This window comes from Artibeus jamaicensis, unplaced genomic scaffold (assembly GCF_021234435.1).
Source record: "Artibeus jamaicensis isolate MK-2021 breed Jamaican fruit bat unplaced genomic scaffold, CSHL_Jam_final contig_3219, whole genome shotgun sequence".
Classification (NCBI taxonomy): Eukaryota; Metazoa; Chordata; class Mammalia; order Chiroptera; family Phyllostomidae; genus Artibeus; species Artibeus jamaicensis.
Window position 1 is genome coordinate 315,190 of NW_026521761.1, and position 23,149 is coordinate 338,338.

The window sequence follows — 23,149 nt, forward strand, 5'->3', positions numbered from 1 at the left end:
CAAAAGAAACTATGCACCCCAATGTTCATAGCAGCACAATTTACAATTAGCCAACTGTTGTAAGCAACTCTAGTGCTCATCAGTAAATAAGTGGATCAAAAAACTGTGGTACATTTACATGATGAAATACTATGCAACAGAAAGGAAGAAGGAGCTCCTACCCTTCACAACAGCATAGATGGAACTGGAAGGCATTATGCTAAGTGAAGTAAGCCAGACTGTGAAAGACAAGTACCATATAATCTCACCTGTAAGTCGAACCTAATCAATAAAATAAACCTCGAGCAAAATATAACCAGAGACATTGAAATAAAGAACACACTGACAGTAATCAGAGGGGAAGAGTGAGGGGAGTATCTGGAGAAAGAAGGGAAAGGATCAAGTGAATGGGAATTTATAAAGGAACCCCACCCCCCGGAGAAAGATAATGGGAGAGGAGATTGAATGTAGAAGGTGGAGGGGTGGGCAGGGGAGGGGAGAGCAGTGGGGGAATAATAGAGATGACTGTAATTGTACAACAGAAAATGTTTTTTAAATCCCACCTCTACCATGTGTGACCTTGAGTATGTTATGTTACATTCCTGTGCTCTCAAGTTCTCATCCACAATGGGGGTGGCATGAGTAGTACCAACTATGTGGGGTTGCTGGGAGTACTGAATAAGTTAATTATACCAAGGTCATAAAAGAGTGAGAAGAGAGAGTGACACATTTTGAAAGCACTATATATACCGTATATAGTGCACAAGCTTATATACATATAACATACAGGGTCTGGCGGAAGTATCACCTGCTTGAGTGTGATTGGCAAGGTACATGAATGTCTTGCACAAGTTGGACAGCAATTTGAACATTTCACCTAAAAGATCATATGGTGTGCTTGACTGTGATATTGTTATGTTACAGAAATACATGCTACAATTTTGTAATAAAAAATGAATGTTACTTGCACTAGACCCTGTACAATGGAATTAGAGTGAATGATATCTCAGAAGTACTGTACATATAATTTATATCAGATGTAATATATATATAACATTATTACATGTATATACAATATTTACTATATATTATAGATTATATATTATATCATAAATTACATGTTGTATCATTATATATTAACATTGTATGTTATATATGTAATATCTAATAGAATATATTCTGATTGTAACATATGTATAATGTATATGCATATTCCAGATTTTATACACATGCACAAACACGTACACAAACACACACACTGGATATTTCCATTTTCTTTTTGTAAAACAAATATAATAATGTGTTAATAATGGTAGAGTATAAAGGATTTTATTTTCTTTATGCCTGTTAATATTATTCACAGTTTTAGAAATGCAAATTTTGCTTTCAAATCAGAACAAATATCAATATGAATTTTAGCAAAATTCTTATAATTTTCATACCTCACCAGGGTCAACAGGGGTATTGAGAGTGGGAGAGGAAGACCCTAGAAAATGTGCTCAGAAAACCTGTCCCAGGAAAGATGAATCAATTATCGACCAACAGCCAAGATACCCTACATTGAATCTGTTAGTCAGTTTCAGTATCCTAAAATGTACTAAATACTTGCTTTCTTCTAGACACTGTGCTAGTTTCTGGGAAATCAGAGGAGAATGGAGCATGCATTTCCTCAAGGAACTCAAAATGGAAGGGAAAGAGAAATACAGCCACACATAACCACAGTACAATAAACTGAAGTGGGGTTGTTATGTGATGTCAACTCAGGCCTCTGGGAGCTTCCAAAGGAGAGTTAATGTCAGTTGTAGTCCAGGGGCACTGCATGAAGCATCACATGGGAGATGACGCTTACACTGGACTTTAAGGGGCGGGTTTGGAAAACACAATCAGTAATTCTGGTTTGAGCATACAAATAAAGTGCCTCCTAATCAAATACCAGCAAGATCAATCAACTTGGAGGAAGCAAAGTCAAAAGGGATAAAGGAGTTCTACTTCAGGAATATATCTCGATCCCATATCAGAGTGCCTGGCTTCATAAAGCAATTTGTGAATGTAAAGTTTAAAAGTCATAGGAATCAGGAGATAGAAGTTCAAGTACTAGCTCTGCCCCTTACCAGCTGGGTAATATTGGACAAACCACTAAAATGGCTGATCCTCCATTCACCTCCTTGTTCATATTATAGCAATAATAAATTCTTTGCAAAACTGTTGTGAGCCTCAAATGAGACCATATAAGTAAGAGACTTTAAGTGACATTAAAATAGTTGGGATGAATACATTGTCATGGTTTTCACATATAGAGATTATTTGGATTAGTTATAGTTTAGTTTTAATATTTATATCTAAACATTGACTATATATTTAGATATAAATATTATTTGGATCTAAACACAACTGCATATATAACACCAAATACGCATGAGTGTATAGCCTTATTGGCTTCATTTGTTTTTTCAGAGCGCAAAACCTATTACTAATCCAAGTGCATCAAGCTATAAAAACAGCTAATCAATTTTTTCTGAGATAACATAATCTTTATTTCTTGAGACACTTTATACAAACATTAAACTGAAGGTAACTACATAAAAATGAAATGGAGACTCATAATTGCACACTGTTTTCATGTCTTAAGATAATTTAACCACCACCTAGGACTGAATTGCTTCTTGTTACAGCTTTACATCTAGCTATAAAAATATATCACTTAGCCTATGTCTGTCTACAGGTGTAATGTATAGTTGAGAGAAGAAAATTGAGGTAATTATCCAGAAGAGTTACACCAAAAAAAAAAAAAAAAAACGCGCTTTGGCCCCAAAAGACTTGTAGTATCTTTGTGGGTATCAAGGAATTTGGGATGTTGTGTTCAACCTTCTTATCTTAGTTCTGTCTTACAGTTAATTCCTTTTCATCTTGAACACACTGCTATTATTTCTGGAGAAATAATATTCTTTTGATTTTTCTCTTTTGTTTTTTAAAGGAGAGATTTACTAAGGCTGTTTGAAAAGACTTAAAATGTCTTCTTGTCGTGGCTCTTGATGAACATTTCACCCGGTGTTTTCAAGGTGGAGTTTGAGTGGAAGTAGCGCAGAAGACAATGTAAAACAATGATAAAGTGCTGCTTCAATGTGGAGCCTTTGAAGGACAGCTCCCAACAAGTGCTGGCACTTGAAAATCAAAGAAAAAAATACCCAATGTATTTATCATATGTATTCCTATTTCCTCAAAAAATAGATTTAATAAATGCAAGATATTGTTTTGTCCAGTAGAACTAACAGAATATAGCAATGGAACATTCATGAATTAGTTATTTTCATTCATTCTAAAAAGGGGAAAATGTTTTAGAAAGCTTTCATCCATCATCTTGAGAAAAATTATCCCATTCAGCTCTGAAATAATTTTTTTTAAACAGAGCCTTTTTGAGCATGCTTTTTCAGGACTGAGAAACCCATACCTAAATACTTTTGTTCTATCTTTAGCCAGTCCCAGTTCTCAATTTCACTCAGCACATGAATAATAGTGTTATATTATTTGAGAAAATGTGATTCTAGATCTTTCTAGTAATTTTCACCTTATTCAGTAACATAGGTTGGTTTCCTATGTTTTGGGTATTGTGTGTGTATTGTGTTATTACCTACCAAGCTGGGAATAATGCAGTCTATGTATATTGATGAAAACAAAACAAAAAAATCACTTTTTAAGATTTTATTTATTTATTTATTTATTTTTAAACAGAGGAAAAAGGAGGCAGAAAGAGAGGGAGAGAAAGGTCAATGTGTGGTTGCCTCTTACAAGCCCCCTACTGGGGACCTGCCCTGCAACCCAGCCATGTGCCCTGACTGGGAATTGAACTGTCAGCCCTTTGGTTTACAGTCTGGCATGCAATCCACTGAGCTACACAAGCCAGGGAAAAAAATCTGACATTTGTGTGAACTTTACTATCTTTACATACAAGAGAAAATACTTTTTTCCTCTCTACAATGTCTTTTCAACAATTTACTTTCATGAGCCATACTTATTAGTTAATGGTTTGGTATCATAACATTGATGTCACTTGACTGCTTTAATTTGATTTCAACCATTGCTAATAACAGTGTTAAATTCTAAACCAAAATACTATATAGTTGAAATACAAGAGAAAATATAATTCATTATTATAGCTCTAAAAATGGTCCATATATTTTTATCTAAAATTAACATTAAAATCATTCTTACTTAAAAACTTCTCTAGTAATATTTATATAGGCTTCTGGAGTTTATCATTCACAAGAAAAACATAACAATAAGTCACCTTTTTCAATAGTCAATTTGGCAATTGATTTAATAGGTTAATTGAGAATAAGAAAATGGGAAACTGGTCAGTTAATAATGAGCTTTTGTGTGCAGGTGTGTGTTTTGTTTTGCTTTTTACATGTATATTTTATTAATTATATGATTACAGTTGGTCTAAATTTCCCCCATTTGCTCCCTTCTACTCAGCCCCCCCACACTCCTTGTGGCAATCCCCACACTGTTGTCCATGACCACGGGTTCTGCATATATGTTCTTTGGCTTCTCCTTTTCCTATACTGTACTTTGCATCCCCACAACTATTCTGTAACTATGAATTTATACTTCATAAGCCCTTCACTTTTTTTACCCATATTCCCAAACTCCACCCTTTTGGCAACCATCAAAGTGCTGTTTGTATCTATGATTTTGTTTCTGTTCTGCTTGTTTCTTTATTTGGTTTTTAGATTCAGCTGTTGATAGATATGTATTTCCTGCCATTTTATTGTTCATATTTTCATCTTTTTCTTAAAGAAGACCCTTTAACTTTCCATATAATAATGGATTGGTGATGATGAACTTCTTTAGCTTTTTCTCGTCTGGGAAACTCTATTTGCCCTTGGATTCTAAATGATAGGTTTGCCGGGTAGAGTAATCGTGGTTGTGGGTACTGGCTTTTCATCACTTTGAATACTTCTTGCCAACCCTTTTTAGCCTGCAAAGTTTCTTTTGAGAAATCAGCTGACAGACTTATGGGAACTCCCTTGTGGGTAACTAACTGCTTTTCTCCTGCTGCATTTAAGATTCTTTCTTTGTCTTTAATGTTGATGTTTTAATTATGATGTCTAAGTGGGCCTCATTGGGCCCAACTTTTTTGGGACCCTGTTCTTCCAGGACTTGTATGTCTATTTTTTCATCAAGTTAGGAAAGTTTTCTGTCATTATTTTTTCAAACAAGTTTTCATTTTTTTTCTTCTTCTGGCACCCCCATTATTCAAATTTTGGTATGCTGAAGTCGTCCCAGAGATTCCTTACATTATTTTTATTTTAGAGATCATTTTGAATTTTTGCTGTTCTGATTGGATGTTTATTTTGCTTTCTTATATTTTAAATCATTGATTTGATTTGCAGGTTCATCCACTCTACTGCTGATTCCCTATAAATTGTTCATTTCAGTTAGTGCATCCTTCATTTCTGACATGTTTTTTATACTTTTCATGTTCTTTTTTATTCCGTTGAAGTTTTCTCTGAGTTCATCTGCTTTTTCACTAAGTTTGTTGAGCATCCTTATAAAACAGTGTTTTGAACTCTGCATGTAGTAGATCACTTGTCTCTATTCTGTTTAGTTCTTTTTCTGAAGATTTGTTCTGTCCTTTAATTTGGGCCATGTTTTTTGTTGCCTTATTTTGGCAGCCTCCCTGTATTTGTTTCTACTTATCAAGAAGAGCTGCTATGACTCTCTGGCTTGGTAGATTGGCTTAATGTCATAAGCTTCCTATAGGGTCCACTGGCACAGCCTCCCCTCTCACCCAAACTGGGTACTCAAGGTGAGCCCTTCATGTGAGCTGAGTACACACTCTTCTTGTAGTTGAGACTTGGTTGCTGTTGGCAGGTCAATGAAAGGGATTAACCCAGGCCAATTAGCTGTAAGGGCTGTCTATGACCACTAACTACCAACCTCTGACCACTGTGAACTATTAGCTGTGCAGGGGCCTGCTCCACAGGGCAGGAGCTACTTCAGCAGTGCTCTTATGGCTGCTGAGTATGCCCCTTGAGCGTGTCACTTGAGGTGGTTGGGTGGTGGTACTCCAACATGGTGTGTTATTGTCCACTGGATGTGCAGGTTCTGGAGCTTCCTGGGAAGTGTAGACCCCAGTTATCCACCACCTGTGTTCTGTCTGACGCCACCTGGCATAAGTTGCAAAGTGATCTGCAGGTGGCTGCTACTTTGCTGGGTTTGGAGGTGCTCAAGCACGGCCAAGCTATGGACTAAGGCCAGCTGCTGCTAGTGCTGGGTCTGGGGCCACTTAGCAGTATAGAGTTTTCTGAGGCCAGATACTACTTGTCTGAGAAGATTGAGGAAAACCTCAAGAATGAAACAAGACAAGCCATTTGTATGAAAAAGCCACTGGAACCAACTTGAGTGGACCTGAAACGTGAGTCGGGCACAGTGTCAGGCAATCACCAGGGTGGAGCCAACAATGTCAGCCAGGTTGTTGGAGTCTCAGATATGGCACATGCCTTCCAGACCTGTGGGGGTGGGTGGGCTCAGAAAAGGAACTATGGGCTCTGCCAGCAGTTCTATCTGAGAGAAAGCTATCCCCCCCAGCACTTACCCTGATGCCATACACTTAGATCCTCCCCATATGCTTCTGGTACCTTTAAAGCCACTGCCTTGTGCTGGAGCTCAGAGGGAGAGGATCTGAGTAATTCCCTGCATAAGTTTTAAGAGAAACTACCTGAGAATCCAGCAGTTTCTATCTTCCACAATCTCATGCCCTTCTGGTTTTCACAGCCAAAACTTGTGGACACCTATCTTCCTAGCATTGGGACCCTGGCCTGGGGGACCTGTTGTGGGGCTGGGACCCCTTGTTCCTGAGATATCCCTTTGATTTTCATCTGCCACACATTGGTGTGGGACCAGCTTGTTTTGCATCTCTGCCCCTCCTACCTGTCTCAATGTAGTTTCTTCTTTACTTCTGTCATTGCAGGATTTTCATTCAGCTCAATTTCTGATAGTTCTGAATGATGGTTGTTCTGTAGTTTAGTTGTAATTTTGATGTGGTTGTGTGAAGAGGTGAGTCATGTTCACTTAAGCCACCATCTTCTGTTTTGCTTTTTAAAATGAGTAATGTAATTAGAAGAACATTGCTGGAAATATCATTTGGATTACAGTTTATAAGATGTCTTGGGTAGGATTGGCAAAATAGTTGAGATTAATGTGACTACTGAAACAGTTCAGATTTGAGAACACAAATGATTAAACCTAAGTGTTAATTTTGAGAATAAAAAAAGTAGAGCTGGACTTGTGAGATAATCAAAAGAATGTATGAACAAGAACTTTTAAATAGCTGGATGGGTGGATCAATGGAGCAAATCAAAAAATATTTTTAGGCTTTGGAAACTGGAAAAGTAAAAAGAAATTGTGAATTCTTCCACAATATAGAGTTACCTTGTTAGGGGAAAAGAATGAAAGTTTAGTAGAAAGAGACATAATAATGCTAATGGTTTGGTTAGTAAGTCAAATAAAATATCCAATTGTCTGTTGCAAGTTTGAGAGTACTATTTGTAATGACTGTAGGCCTCCTGAGGACCAAGGCTATTTTGTTATTATTTCATATTATATGTTATGAATTATACTATTGCAGTTGCTCCAATCTTTCCCTTTTTGCCTCCCTCCACCCAGCTGTACCTCCCGCCCTGACTCCATTAAATTCCTCATACCTAGCACAGGGTCAGACACACAGTTTATATTCAGTAAATGTGGCCTGCTGGGGTGGCTGACTGACTGCATGTATTTGGAGGCCAACAACACAAAGAAAATAATTAAGTTGTAAGTGTGGACAAACATAATCTTCAATGGTAGGGTACAAATAAAGAAATTATTATAAGAGGACAAAGTCTTGAGAAATAAATATATTGAAGAACTAGAGGGGCAAAAACAAGCCAGTAACAGAGACAAGGCAGGTTAATCAAAGAATTAAACCAAAAGAGAGAGGAAGAAAAAAAGGGGAAGGAAGAGAAGGGATAAATAAGAGTAGAATCAGAGGAGCTAGGGAAGAAAGAAATTAAGATGCTATTCTTAATTTGAATGTGAGTGTTTGTGTGTGTGTGTATATAGATACATACATGAACATACATATATACACTCGGTGAACACATGAATGAAAAAATTAATTACAGTCAGATTTATTAAGCAAAACCAAAAATCATTAAAATATTTCCTTAATAACTTAAAGTAAATAAATTAATCATTCTTGTCACATTGGTTTATCTATTGCATGTGGCTACTCAATAAATGTTAATTGAATAAAATTAATAGGATTTTCACAGTGGTAATAAAAGATTAATTAATTGTCTGTCTTTTAAGATATTTAAGTTTATGCCCATTGGTTCTGCAATTACTTCTAGCCCAAACATGAATTTTCTATTTCACTGACTTTCAAGATACACTTAATTTTCTTCCCTAAGAAAGACAGTTAAACTTCTAATTTTTGCCTTGACATTGGGGTTTTTCTCTGTTAAAAATTATTCCCTCTATGTTAATGTCAAGACCTATCTATAACATCCCAAATATAGTTTCATGTGTTCCTTATTTAATTCCAAAATAGTTTTCTCTGCAGAAGATGTGATACCACTTTTTATGTGTTTCTCCTTTTAGCTCATGCTACTTTATACTTTGGGTACAATGTTAAATAGCACACGAAAGAGAAAATCTGGGGAAATTATTGTTAGCATTTCATCTACAAAAGATGGAAGACTTCAGTAACATTCACTCAAAAACAGTGACTCACTTCAGATGTCAGAATTCTGGACTGAACAGACTGGGTTCTGATATGTATGTTTGTCAGATGATTTTCTAATGAGCAACAGAAAGTTCCTACAAGGAAATTAAAAAAATAGAAAGTATAAACAGAGGTATAGAATTAAAAGAACTTTATGAATGGCAGTTTAAGTTCTCCATAAAATTCTTTCAGTACAAGCCTAGTATCTCCAAATGGTTGCTTAACGTAACAAACTACTTAGATTCAAAATGCTATACTTAAAATTGTTGCAAAAAAATAAAAAGAGAATCATGCACCACTTGGCTATATACTGTATTCTCTGGGTGTTTTTATACATTTCAGTAAGCCCTCTCCAACTTCTTTTTGTTACTGAATTACTTTGTGCAAAAAGTAATTTGAATTCTATGTAGCCTAAGTGTCATAATTTGAACTGATTATTAATTAATTATGTAAGTAAAGAGCTGATGCAATCTCCACACTTATCAAGTTTCACTACGTATCAGCTCTTTCTGAGCTGTTCATGACTGCACAGTAGAAAGTCTCTGTAACTGAAGGTCAGGATTTCCAGAGTGTGCAATACTGTTAGTCTTGCTTTGCTAGGACTCTTCCATGAGAGGCATGTCTATAAATCTGTAGGCAAGGCTTCACTGTGGAAAACTGACACATCTAGGGATTTAGGGTGAAGAGGGTTTTGCTGATATGCAGTCTTATTGGCTAGGAAGAAGAGATAAAAGCTACAAACAAATCAGAGAAAATGTTGTATAATGTAAAAGACAATAAGAGCAAGGCTTTTTGTATCCACCAGGCCTGGATTCAAATCCCTGTTGTATATCATTTGCTAAAGAAGAATTTTTGGACAATTTATAAAGTGAGCCTTGGTTATACTCATTCATCTGTTAACTGAGGATACCAATTCATACATTTCCCCTCTGTTCAGGGAGGCTGACAATATTTACCTCCCAAAGTTTTTGTTAAATTAATTATACAGGGTGGGGCAAAAGAAGGTTTACAGTTGTTCATATGGAAGATAATATAATAATTAATAAGCAATAATATAAGACTAAACCATGTGCTTTGCATACTTATAACTATAAACCTATTTTTGCCCCACCCTGTAAAAGTGGTCACAGAGAGCTTGACATATATGCATGCAACTGTGTGTGTATACACATGTAAACAGTGGTTTGGTTTTGAGCTGGGTGATTTGCCACATATAGGAAATTTAGTGACATGGGAAATGCCTACAGACATTTTTATTTGGCACAGTCTAAGGTGATGGGTGCTACTGGGATATAATAGGCAGAGGGCAGGGATACTGCTAAACATCCCACAATCTTCCCATGACAAAGTGTTATCTGGCCCAAAATATCAACGCTGCTCAACAGTGCTCTGAGGCATGATTTAAATGGCTTTCTGTTTGTGGTATTAGCTGATTAGTGGACACTTTTGTATCCAAGTAAAAATAATTTAATTATTTTAGAGAAAGTCCAGAGCTTCCCAATCTGTTGAGCTAATTATATCTATTTGATATTATATGAATTACTATCAACAATAGTTGTTTTCCTGGATGCTTATTTCTGCCAATCCTTTTTAGGGTGAATCAAACTGCAATTAAGATACACAAAGCCAGCAGCATAAGGAATTGGAAATACAAATTAAACATTGTTGAAAGCCAAGGCTTTTTGGAGATGCTGAAAGAAACAAAAATGGTGTAAGACAATTGTGTGCACCATACTGTCAGCTCCCACACCAGTTAGGATCCTTTGGAGAGCACCCAGCTCATGACTGATTTTTGAAAATCCCTTGTACACAGATTAGTGGGTTGCTCTCTCTCCTTTCTCCACTCTCCAAAGCGGAAGACCCCTGTGCCAGTAGTTCCCAAACTTGTCTGCATGTTGTAATCACCTGGGAAACTAAAAATATCCCAGGGACTGTCGAGAGGGGTGAAGGATATGGGTTGCCTAAGCTTTAAAAAAATCCAAAGTTTTAAAGGGTTTCCCAGGTGATTTTACTCTCAAGACTAGCCTGGAAATCACTGCCCTAGGAGGTAAGACCAAGTAAAGATTTCCATCTGCCCCAAACTAAAAAGCAGCTTTTAAAAGGATGATGAATATGGACCTAGCAAGAACATATTTCTTTCACTGAACAGTGTGAGCACGATAAAATCAAACCCAGTTGCCAACTGCATTATTTATTTCAGTCACTCAATGAGCATTATTGACTTAATCAGGCATTGGGCCATCAATGGAAATGCAATTCTCCAGAATTCATCTTCAACACTCCCCAAAAGTACCATCAAATCACCAGGACCATTGCTTGTTGAGCTCTTAAGATGTCCCCAGGAGTAAGCCTGGCGATATGTTTAAGAATATCTTCTATTAACTCCTTTCTCAATCTTAGGATTTTTTCTTTAGTGAGTGTAAATAAATAATAAACTAACTGCACTACTTTCCAGGCTGGTTCCCTCTATAATATGACTTCATGATGCTTCTTTTCCAATACTGTAACTTTAGCAGTTATTTTTACTAACTTTTCTGATGTTTGTGAAAGCCAAGAACGACACCATAATCACCACCATATACCCACTCAGCCCACTGCTTGCTACATTGCAGATCCTCAAGCATTATATGGGAATGAATGACTCAGTATAGGAGTTTAAAATACGTGAAGCACCCGGGCCTTCCCAGCCTCCTCTGTGCCTGTATAAACCATAATCTCAATCAAGAACTTTGCTAAAGGTTCCCTGAACATTTCTAATAATTGTTCCAGGTGCTTATATGGAAATACAGCATGTGTCCAAAAATCACCCCACCCAAGCCATATAGACTATACCCAAATTGGGACCTATCAAACACAAAAGCAAAGGAAAGGGTAGCAACTTGGAGTCTCCAAGAGCAGAAGTAGAAATCAGTATGTAGACTATTTACTAATAATCACTATCTTTACACAGGGTTTGTAGAAACAAAGAAATAAAACAACTTGGTTGAGATTATATGCTGTTACTGTAAAGTACTGCCCAGCATTGGAGACCCTTTCACTTCTCCTCAGATCCATAAAACACTATGACAGTAACCTGACAACATACTACAGGATTTGCTTGATCCAAGTGAATAAATTCCTTAATTCTCTCCACCCATCATTAAAAAACCCACAGTAGAAATATTACAAATTACTATGATAGATAAAAATTGCAATGTGTGTACAATTTTATCATTATTATACTCCCATTCTTATTTATATTTTCATTCAAAATTGTCTGCTCAAAAATACTTCATTTTTTCAATTTATTTAATTTTTCAGTTATAGTTTACATTCAATGTTAGTTAGTAATAGCTTCAAGTATACACTGTAGACTTTTTTTTTTTTTAAATTTTATTTAGTTATTTTTCAAGTACAGTTTTTTGTCTATTTTTCCCATCCCAGCCTCCCCTGCCCCTTGCTCCCCACCTCCCTCCCATTTCCCCCCCTCCCCTTAGTTCTCGTCTCTGTGTCCTTCCTATTTGTTCCTCCAAATCCCTCCCCCTTTTTCCCCTTAACTTCCCTTCCTTCTCCCCTCTGGTCACTATCCCCTTGTTCTCTATTTCAGTGTCTTTGTTTTTTGGGTTTTTTTTTTCTGCTTACTTGTTTGTTTTGTTGTTTAGCTTCATGTATACACTGTGACTTTAGACAATCATAAACTTTACAAAGTATTGCCCCAGATATTTACAGTACCCACTGGGCAGCATACATGGTTATTACAACATTATTGACTGTATTACCTATGTTGTACTTTACATCCCTAAGACTATTTTGTAACTGCCAATTCTTTTAAAAGACTTTATTCTTATAAAAATCTAGAATGTAAAATTTTCTGCAAAGGTCCGTTCTTAGACCATTAGATTGTATCAACTATAGTGAGACTGTGTATGTGGTTTTTGTTTTTTTTTAATCTAGATATGCAACTCACAAATGAAAAACATGCAGAAGAGAAACCCATTAATGCTATCGTTATAAATTCAGTATCCGAATTCAGTATCACAGATGGACCAACCAAGGAAACTTCCACTGAGAAAAAATTGTCAGAATCCACTGCATCACTGTCCTCCCTTGAAGAATGCCAGACAAAATTTTCTTACCTTCAAACTGATACTTCAGCTCATCAGAGAGACACTGATGGTATGTTTCTCACAGTCAACTCATCTCTAAATAAAGCTCCCCAACCCCCAGCCCCTGTAAAATCATCACATATGCTGTGAGGGGGAGAAAAGGCTTCATGAATATTAGGCAGAAAAACTTTGATTTGAAAACCCTGGTGAATGACACATGACAAGGTCACTTTGCAATTATGAGGTGCTTGGCAGATTGTTTGCTCTCAAAGCTGGAAATTGGAGGTAACAAAGCTGGAAACTGGTGTTTTAAAGAGCTGGGGTGAGGTGTAATCATTCTTGCTGTGGGGCTATGAAGTGGGTAATGAAAAATAGCAGGCTTTTTTTCTCAGATCTGGGACTGTTTAGACAGAATGGAATGGTATCAAAATGCCGGAAAGATATAAATACAGATTATGTAAAATATCAAGATGCTTACATCAACAACCTATGAAAAGAGTTGGTTCTTCTAGGTAATAACACTTCCTAAGCATTCTGATCAGTGCAAACCAACAACAAACAATCCCTGCATGTGACAAAAAGGTACATTCTATTTGAAAAGCCAATTTAAATAAATTTGAATGATCAGCACAATAAAGTTCAAAGTCATGAATCTGCACCGGGAAATATGAATTTTACTAAGGTTAACTGTGCAATGACCTCTACAGGAAACAAGCTGTTTAAGAATTTGGTAGTGTTTAATATTTACATTAGACAACACAAAAGTTTAAAGAAAGCTAGAAGGAGTTTCTCAAAGGAACATGCAATAAGGTATAGTTTGTTGTATGTATTTAAATTCATGTTTACACCCTGGCTGGTGTAGCTCAATGGATTGAGCACAGGCTGTGAACCAAAGGGTTGCTGGTTCAATTCCCAGTTAGGGCACATGCCTGGGTTGCAGACCAGATCCCTAGTGGGGGCCATGTGAGAGGCAATCACACACTGATGTTTCTCTAATTCTCTTTCCCCTTCCCTTTAAAAATTAATTAATTAATTAATTAATTAATCTTTACTTTTTAAAAATTAGGAAAAAATTTAAAATAAACTATATAAGAGGATCTTTGGAATCACATCAGTTTAACTCATGGCTCTGAAAATATTAACTGTATAAACTCTTTTATTTTTTGTTACTATCTCTGAATCTTAGTTTCTGAGTTATGTAATGGAACTAGTAACACTCAGTAAGATGTTTTGAAGATCAAATGAAATAACATGTATAAAGCAACCATATAGAACCTGTCATATAATACTATTTGGTTTTTACTTTTTTATAATTATAGTTTTAGAAAATAAAGAAAGAGAAGATTCCTTATTGTTATGTACATGGTAATTTATACAAATGTTGTAGATGCTTTAGACCAGAAGATACAGACACCCCTGCCTACAGTCACTAGGAGATAATGTGAATAATGAAGTAAACTGAAAGTAAACAGGGTTTGTTGAGGATTGTGGCAAGTTGAAGAGCACTGCCTCTACTCAGTTCCAACTAATTATTGCCAGAGAAAACTATAGGCCAAAAGCTTCCAGATAGGAAATGTTATATGAAATCTTTAAAATTTTAAGTGATGATCATAGTTTTATTTTTTATTATTTATTTATTTATTTATTTACTTAGTTAGTTAGTTCGTTAGTTAGTTAGTTAGTTAGTTAGTTAGGAGACAGGGAGGAAGGGAAGGGCAGAGAGAGATGTCAGTTTGTTGTTCCACTTATGCATTCATCAGTTGATTCTTGCATGTGACTTGACCAGGGATGAAACCCAAAACCTTGGCGGTTTGGGGATATCTCTTGGTGGTTTAGCATCCTAGAGATGCCAGATAGGAAAACAAGCAACACAGGAGAGTTCTCTGCAAAAATATTTTAATGCCAGAGCATTTTATCAGATAGTGTCAAGAATGTGCGGATCTTACTCATAATGGACCTTGGTGTTTGATCCAAGATTTAGAAATTGCCATTGTACATATTCACACTATGTAACACAATGCAGCTGCAGAACCACTCTGATTTGTCTTATCAGGGCTCAAGGGAGAGTGAGAAGGGTCAATGTGGCTAGCATGTTACCTGAACACTTACATTCTTAGGGAAGGGCCAAAATGACTATTTCATTAAAATAGTAACTGATATACAGGACTGTCATGCAGGGAAATAACTGATTACTCTTTCTTTAAAATAGTATAAGAGAACCATGAGGACAGTTGTTTCTATTGCTTTCTTGAGGCCTGGTCTTAGGCCACTATCACCCAGGACATTCTGGTTTTCAGCTAACAACATAGGTAATAACCCAACTATCCTTCTTCCCATTGGAAAAAATTCTCCCATCAAAATGAGAGGTTTAGATACCTGAATTAAAAAAAAAAAAAAAAAAGAGGAGTGATAAACCCAGACTAAGGCCCACAAATACTGATAAGAAACTCTCATTACCTGAAAGAACAATCATCAAGCAAATCAAGAGTTAAATCAGACTCACTTTATTTTAGAGAAATTTTTATAGTAATTAATTTAAGGATACAGAAATTGAGAGCTTGGGTCATTGTTCGTACTGAGATAAATACAGAAATATCTTTCAGAAACAGCAGGGGAAACAGAAGGGAAAAGAGTAGATTGCATCCACTTTCATGTAGTTTGTGGTTAATTTATTTTCAAATGTATAAATGAGTGCATAGGAATGGATGCCTAATTGCTAATATCTATTATTTATATACATTGCCCCACTTAAAACAAGATGGAAAAGCCTCATACATGCAGATTTTGTAAAATGTGTTTCATCCATTAGCATAGTTCATGGTGTGTGCTCTGATGGGAATTTAAGAGGATCTTTATTGCACATCACGTACTATATCCTGCTGCATTACTTATTGTTAAACCATGGATCATCCTGTGTGGTCCCTTTCCCAAATAAAATGGAGGAAGTCCAGAGCACTATCTGTGTCCCTGCTTCTGTTTCTAGGCTCGGATTGCAAAAGCATCCCTGTGGATAATAAAACCAGGGATGCACATGATATTAGAAAACAGCCTCCTTACAACAAATCCTGAGAATTTACCTAATTGATGTATAATTTTGAATTTGAAACGTGTCATCCAGGTGGAAGAGAAAAATCATAAATACAAGATAGCTCAAAGAATAGTCTTAATTACACCATGGACTACTGAATAAAATGATTACATTTTATCCACAGTAAATTTCATACAATTAAATGCAGTAGTGTCACCTTATAAAATGTATCAATTTTATAATTATTTCAGTTCATTTGCTCAGAAAAATACGTAAGCACAAATTTACTAAGTATCACCCAAATCTAGTCATTCTAGTTCTAAAGAACCGACTTCAATGTTAGTTGTGCTTGTCTGAACTTAAATAGATCTTGACATATTTAAGTAGGTATTAAAATTGATAACATCAGGGATGATACCCCAGCTACAAAAAGGCATTCAGTCATACTTTATTTATTCAAGTTCTACCTTACATACATTTTTAAAATTAATTTGAAGGGAATGGGAACCAATTTTTATATTTTTTGACCAAAGGCTTTTAGTAATGAGTCAGAGACACTGTGTCCTGTGTCTCATTATATGCAAAATTCTCTGTGACAATACATGAACTATTAATATAGTAGAATAGTGAATCTGTACCAGAATCATTTGGCCTTTTTTTTCTGACTTTGTTTTGGGGGAAGAAGAAGGATGATTGTTTATCTGGAGTCACTTCTGGAAGAACCATATTCTTGCTATTTTGGATAATGATTCTCAAAGTAGCAGGTGGTAGTTTCTGGAGTTGAACCTACCAAATGACAGCTGGCTACTAAAGCTGCCTCCTGTCCCTCCCTCCTCCTCATCATAGGCACCACAGTGGCAGAAGTGAAAGCTTGGGGAACAAATTCAGGCAGTACAGGACTATGACCATGAGGCTAACATTTGTGGAAACTCCTTGTACTGTGATATTTTTTGCTATGATAAAACATGATTCTTTCTAATAAGGCAGACAATCTTTCTTAATTAGCCAATCCCCGCTTGTACATTTTACACTTGTGGAACCTGCATGTGTCCTCCATGTTATTAGGGAATCACTTAACCTTGATGTCCTAAAGGCACCCTATGGATAGGAAAAAGAAATGGTACCACCTTGAGTATTTTTCATAGCTTCTTGTTCATGGCTAAATAACACCATTGGCCATATAGCCTGCTGGTCTTGGACCTACCTTAAAGCTTCTTTCACTCAGGTTTAAAAATATAAGAGAGAATGTGTATTAAAGGTAGTAGAAGTGATGAAAAGCCAAGTAAGCAAACAGGGAGGCCACCCAGAGCTTCCCAACAACATGAAAGCTCTGCCACCTCTTCCCTTGGCTCCTCCCAGCCACTACTGGCATTAGCTCACAGGCCAGCAGTATGTAACCATTACTACACAGACCACTAGTGAGTTTCATTAACAGGGACCACAGGGAGAAGGGAATTCAGGAAGAAAGACCCAATGGGAGATCCAAGATGGTAGAGGAGTAAGTGGAAACTACACTGACCTCCTCTCAAGACCAATCAAGAATTACAACAAATTGTAGAGAAATCATCCTGAATAACCAACTGAACACTAGCTGGAGAGAAGCTTTATAACCAAGGAAGGACAGATGGAAGAAACCACTTCACCACAACAAGACTGGTAGGGAGTGCAGAGGAAGCACGAGAGATTGGCTGGGCTCCCATGAGTGGCAGCTGAAGTTACAGAGGGATATTTCAGCAATGGGGCAGTGGGGGGAGGTGCTTCAGTTTGAGAAGGGTGGGGTCTAAACCTCAAGCTGGGCTCCCCAGCCTACAGTGCCAGTGCCGGAAAGGAACCCAGATAACATCCAGCTATGAACAGCAGCAGGGTTTCTGTCTTCCAGGAAGAGATGGCTGAAGATTCAGAGAGACTCTGAAAGAGGCAACAAACAAAATTTTGTTTGCAGCCACTTACTCTGGGCTCTGGCAGAGGTAGGGAAGGGCGGACTGAAGATGTTTGAGGAGAGTCTGGGGTTGGTGGCTCTGGTGAGAGAACTGAAGGTACAGCTGACAGGATCATTGTACTGAATCATAACCCATACTACAGAAGCCATATTTCTCAGGCAGAGCACTCCTCTCCAAATGGTATCAGCCTTAGGGGAAGCAATAGCCCCACCAGCAGGAATTACTCTGTCTCACAACTTTGTAGCTTAAGCCAGGCTGCTGATGACAGCTTGAAGCTATATCATCAATTAGTTTAACAACTAAGGAGGATCTCTGGGAGCTCTATGACACTTCCACTGATAGTCCCATAGGCCCAGTGCTGATAAAATTCAGGCTTAGTGTACAGCCTGGTTGTTTCTGCACACTAATAGGTCCAGCAGAGGGAACCACATGCTGTGGATCACTGAGAGCATCAAACAGGTTGACCAGTGCCAGTCATAAGCAGTGTCCAACAAAGGCCTACATCAGACTCTTTGCAGATCTACATAATATGCAGAAACAAATAAAAAAAGATAGCTTGAATTGGAAGACAAAGAAACAGATCCCAAATGAAAGAATAAGAGAATTCTCCAGAAGAAGAACTAGATGAAATGGAGACAAGCAATTTATCAGATAGAGTTTAGAGTAGTGATTATAAGGATACTCAACAGCATGAAAGAAGACATAGAAACAATAAAAAAGAACCAGGAATACATAAAGAATGTATTACCTAAGCTAAATAATACACTGGAAGGAATAAACAAAAAGTTAGATGAAGCACAGGATTAAATCAGTGATTTGGAAGACAAGGTCAGGAAAAAAAAAAAAACACCAAGGCAGAAAAGGAAAAAAGGATTTTAAAAAATGAGAACTTAAGAAACATTTTACACAGCATGAAGCATAACATGTGCATCATGGGACTACCCAAAGCAGAAGACAGTGAGAAAGGTATCAAGAACCTATTTAAAGAAATAATGACTGCAAATTTCTGTAACTGGTGAAGAAAAAAGAAACAAAAGTTCAGGAAGCTCAGAGAGTCCCAAATAAGTTGAACCCAAATAGGCCTACTCTGAGACACATCATAATTAAAATGATAAGGTTCAAAGACAAGGAGAGACTCCTAAAAAACCACAAGAGAAAAGTGGGTTGTTACATACAAGGAAGCACCAATTAGATTGTAATCTGATTTCTGAACAAAAACATTTCAGATCAGAAAGGAGTGGCATGAAATATTCAAGATGGTGAAAAGCAAGGACCTACACCAAGGCTAAGTAACCCAGCAAGGCTATCATTTAAAATTGAAGGAGAAATAAAGAGCTTCCCAGACAAGAAAAAGCTAAATGATCTTGTTAACATCAAACCAGTAATGCAACAAATGTTCACAGGCTTGCTTTAAAAAGAAGACAGAGAAGAAGTAGAAGGGGTGGGGGGAGAAGGAGAAAAGAGGAAAATAGTATAACAGTAAAATGGAACTAAATACCTGTCTGTCAATAATCCCCTTAAATGTAAATGGCTTAAATGCTGCAACCAAAAGACAGAGGGTAGCTGAATGGATTAGAAAACAAGATTCATCTAAATGCTGCCTCAAAGAAATACATCTCAGATCAAAAGATAAACACAGACTAAAAGTAAAGGGATGGGAAAAGATATTTCATGCAAATTGAAAGGAAAAATAGAGCTTCGGTAGCAGTACTTATATATAAATAAATAGAATTTAAAACTAAGACTATAAATAAAGAAAGACACTTCATAATGATAAAGAGAACAATCTAACAAGAGGATATAACTAGTATATGTGAAGCAAATCCTAATGGAAATAAAGGGAAAGATAAACAAAAATACAGTCATAGTTGAGGATTTTAACACCCTATAGACTTTTATGGATAGATCTTCCAAGCAGAAAATCAACAAGGAGATAGCAGCCTTAAATGACACACTACAACAAATGGTTTCAATTGATATAATCAGAGTGTTTCAGTCCAAAGCAGCAGAATGTATGTACTTTTCAGGTGTACATGGAATGTTTTCTAGGATAGACCACATGTTAGGAAACAAAACAAGTGTTAATAAATTTAAGAACATTGAAATCATACCAAGCATCTTCTCTGACCACAATGCTTTAAAACTAGATGTCAATCAGAAGAATACCAAAAAATACACAAAGATATGGAAGCTAAATAACATGCTGTAATTAAACAATGATGGGTCCACAAATAGATCAAGGAAGAAATAAAAAAAATACCTTGAAACAAGTGAATTTGAGAACACAACAATCCAAAATCCATGACACACAGAGAAAACAATCCTAAGAGGGAAATTCAGTGTTACAGCCCTAACTCAAAAAACAAGAAACAACTCAAATATACAATCTAAGTTTGCACTTAATGGAACTTGAAAAAGAACAACAAACAAAGCCCAAAGTGAGTTGAAGGAAGGAAATAATAAAGATCAGAGCAGAAAGAAATGAAATAAAGTCTAAATAATGATACAAAAGACGAATGAATTCAACAGTTGGTTCTTTTCTAAGATAAACAAGATTGGCAAACCTTTCCTTAGACTCATCAGGGGAAAAATAGAGAGGGCCCAAATAAATAGAATTAGAAATGAAAGAGTAGAAATAGCAACTGACACCAAACAAATACAAAACATTGTAAGAAAATATAGTGAACAGTGATATGCCAACAAACTGGGCAACGTGAATGAAATGGATAAATTCCTAGAAACACACAATCTTCCAAAATGCAGTCCGAAAGAACCAGAGAATATGAATAGACAGACTACACCTACTGAAATTGAAGCAATAATCAAAACAAAAAACAATAACAACAAAAAATCTTCCCAACAAACAAAAGTTGTGGATTGTATGGTTTCACAGGTGAGTTTTACCAAACATTTTGAGAACTAAACCCCCTCTTCCTCAAACTATTTCATAAAATTCAAGAGGAGGAAAGGCTCTGAGACTCATTGTATGAAGCCAGCACTACCCTAATTTCAGAATGGGATAAAGACACTACAGGTTAAGAGACTTGGTAAAAAAGGGGGGGAGGGAGTGCATGTAGAACAGGACCCCCAGGGTTTTCTGCTGCAGTGTGGGGGCCACACAGAAACTCTTTTTAAAAAAAGGAGCTGGGGCAAGACCCAAGACTCAGCACGGAACTGGTACTCATGTCTGCATGAGTGCTTTGTGCAGTGGCTATGCAAGTCAAGAATGAAGAGGGCTAGGTTATCACCAAAGGGACTGTGGAGCCCAATCCAGCATGGCTGGTGAGCAGGACGCTCTTCAGAGTGGAGATTTAAGCCAAATCTCCATTAAGAGAGCAGAAGTCTGGGGACTGGATGGCCAGGAGCTGAACACCTGAGATTTGCTGCAGCCAGGCAGGTCCCCTCACAGACTGGTGAGCCCAACCCCCACCTGTGGGATTACAGGCTCTGCTGTCAGTGAAGCCAGGCTCAGGAACCCGCCTTCTGGGGACATATTTTCAGGGGAAAGCTCTGAAAGAGCCCTTTCTACCAGACACTATGAGCTACACTCTTCCCTGGGCCCTGATCCACTGAAACCAGCAGAGCAGAGAGATTAGAGAAAGTCACAACAAGGGGTGTTCACAGCCAGTACTGGCACCTACACAGAGCTGCTGTCTACAAAATAAGGAAAGAGCTGCCCCTTTTACACAGTTTGGCCCCTCACAGGAAATGGACAGCTAATTCAGCAGAAACCATACATAATTGGAAGGAAGATGGGACAGACCACAGCTATTGTAAGAGGGTAGGGAAATGCTCCTAACATCTTCCCTTAAGACTGAAGAGTGCCCCCAGAGGGTGACCCAGGGTTCCCACCTTCTCCATCACACCAGAGGACCCCTTCAGTGCAGGTGGAGAAGGTATTGACAGCCATCTTGGGTCATTAAGAAACCACTCCTGGGCCCTGGGCTGATGGAAAGCTGGCAGGGCAGAACAGTGGGGACCAGCCAAATCTGAAGCAGGAGTCACAGACTGTGGATCACTTATAGCCTCGAATAGGCTGCCTAGGGTAGACTAGGACACCATCTGACATTACCAGACACAGATCCAGAAAGAGAAGAGGGTGGTAAACATTGGGTCCTACTGAGATGAATTACACTGTGCTTTTCTTTATTTGCATTATTTCCTCTCCTGCATTCATTTCTTTTCCTTCAGTTTGTGCCTATTATTTCATTAGTTTTCATATTTTAGTTTATTTCAAATCTCATATTTTGATCTTCCATTCAATTACTTCATTTTACCTTGTTCCATCTTCTTATTTTTCTTTTAAAATTTATTTATTTCTCTTGTTATGACTTGTTTCTATTCCATACTCTATTTGTCCCTGCTCTACCTCTCAAAACCATTTTTTTGTCATTAGTCATCTCACATTCTTTTTCCCAGTCTTAAAATACCCTTATTCTCTCTCCACCTTTATCAACTTTGCTGGTTGGTTGTTAATATGGTGGTCGTTGTGGAATTTCTTCAATTTTATTTCTATCTTCACTATTTTTGTACTTCTAATCTCAAATTTTAATGTTTCCCTCCCTATGCCATTTTTTGCATGTCTCCTGCCCTGTCACTTTTTGTTGTTTTAAATTTTAATTTTTGTGGTCTTAGCCTGGTTTTCATTCTTTACTCTTAATATTCTTTTTCCACCTATCCTTTCAAAATCACTTTTCTTTCTTCTAGACATCTCATAAGCCTTTCTTTCTTTTTTCCTTATTATTCCCATTCTACCTGTATAAATTTTTGATGATTTGTTGTTGATATTGTTGTGGTGGCTCTTTTTTCTCCAATTTGCTTCCTATTTTTACACTATATATTTTTAAATTTTTGTTTAAACCTAATGTAATACTCTTCCCTTTTTTACCTCATTCTACCTTCTTCCCTCCCTTTTTTTATAATGTAAATTTTCTTTTCTTTCTGTCTTTGCCTTGTTTCTGTTCCTTACTCTTATCATTTATCCTCCATCAAACCACTCAAAATAATTTTTCTTTCAGTTAGTCATCTCAGATTCATTTTTCTTTCTTATAATAGTCTCAATCTTCTAACAACTTTATTAATATTTGCTCATTTTCTGTCAATAATGGGGTTATGAGTGGGAGTTATTTTTGCAGGTGTGGGAGTTATTTTTGCAGGGAGTTATTTGTTTCCTAGGTTGTTTAGTTCTGTTCTGCAATACCTGTATAACACCATAGAAGTCATGGTGGGCAGTATAACTAACTCTCAGTCAGTCAGGACAAGGGAAGAACCCACCAAGAATGGCCCAACAACAAGCAAAACCCAATTATATCCAGAAAGCTCACATAAATGGCATAAAGGGCATCCCAAG

General features: G+C 37.0%; 1 protein-coding gene across 2 annotated transcripts in view; it reads left to right on the forward strand.

Annotated features, from left to right (window-relative positions):
* The window catches only part of MDFIC2 (MyoD family inhibitor domain containing 2), a 170,049-nt gene that overhangs the window by 133,215 nt on the left and 13,685 nt on the right, over positions 1-23,149 (forward strand). For both annotated transcript variants that reach the window (XM_037139833.2, XM_037139834.2), the window contains one exon: positions 12,680-12,901. In XM_037139833.2, the coding sequence (XP_036995728.2) occupies positions 12,680-12,901 (222 nt within the window). The remainder of the gene's footprint in view (positions 1-12,679; positions 12,902-23,149) is intronic.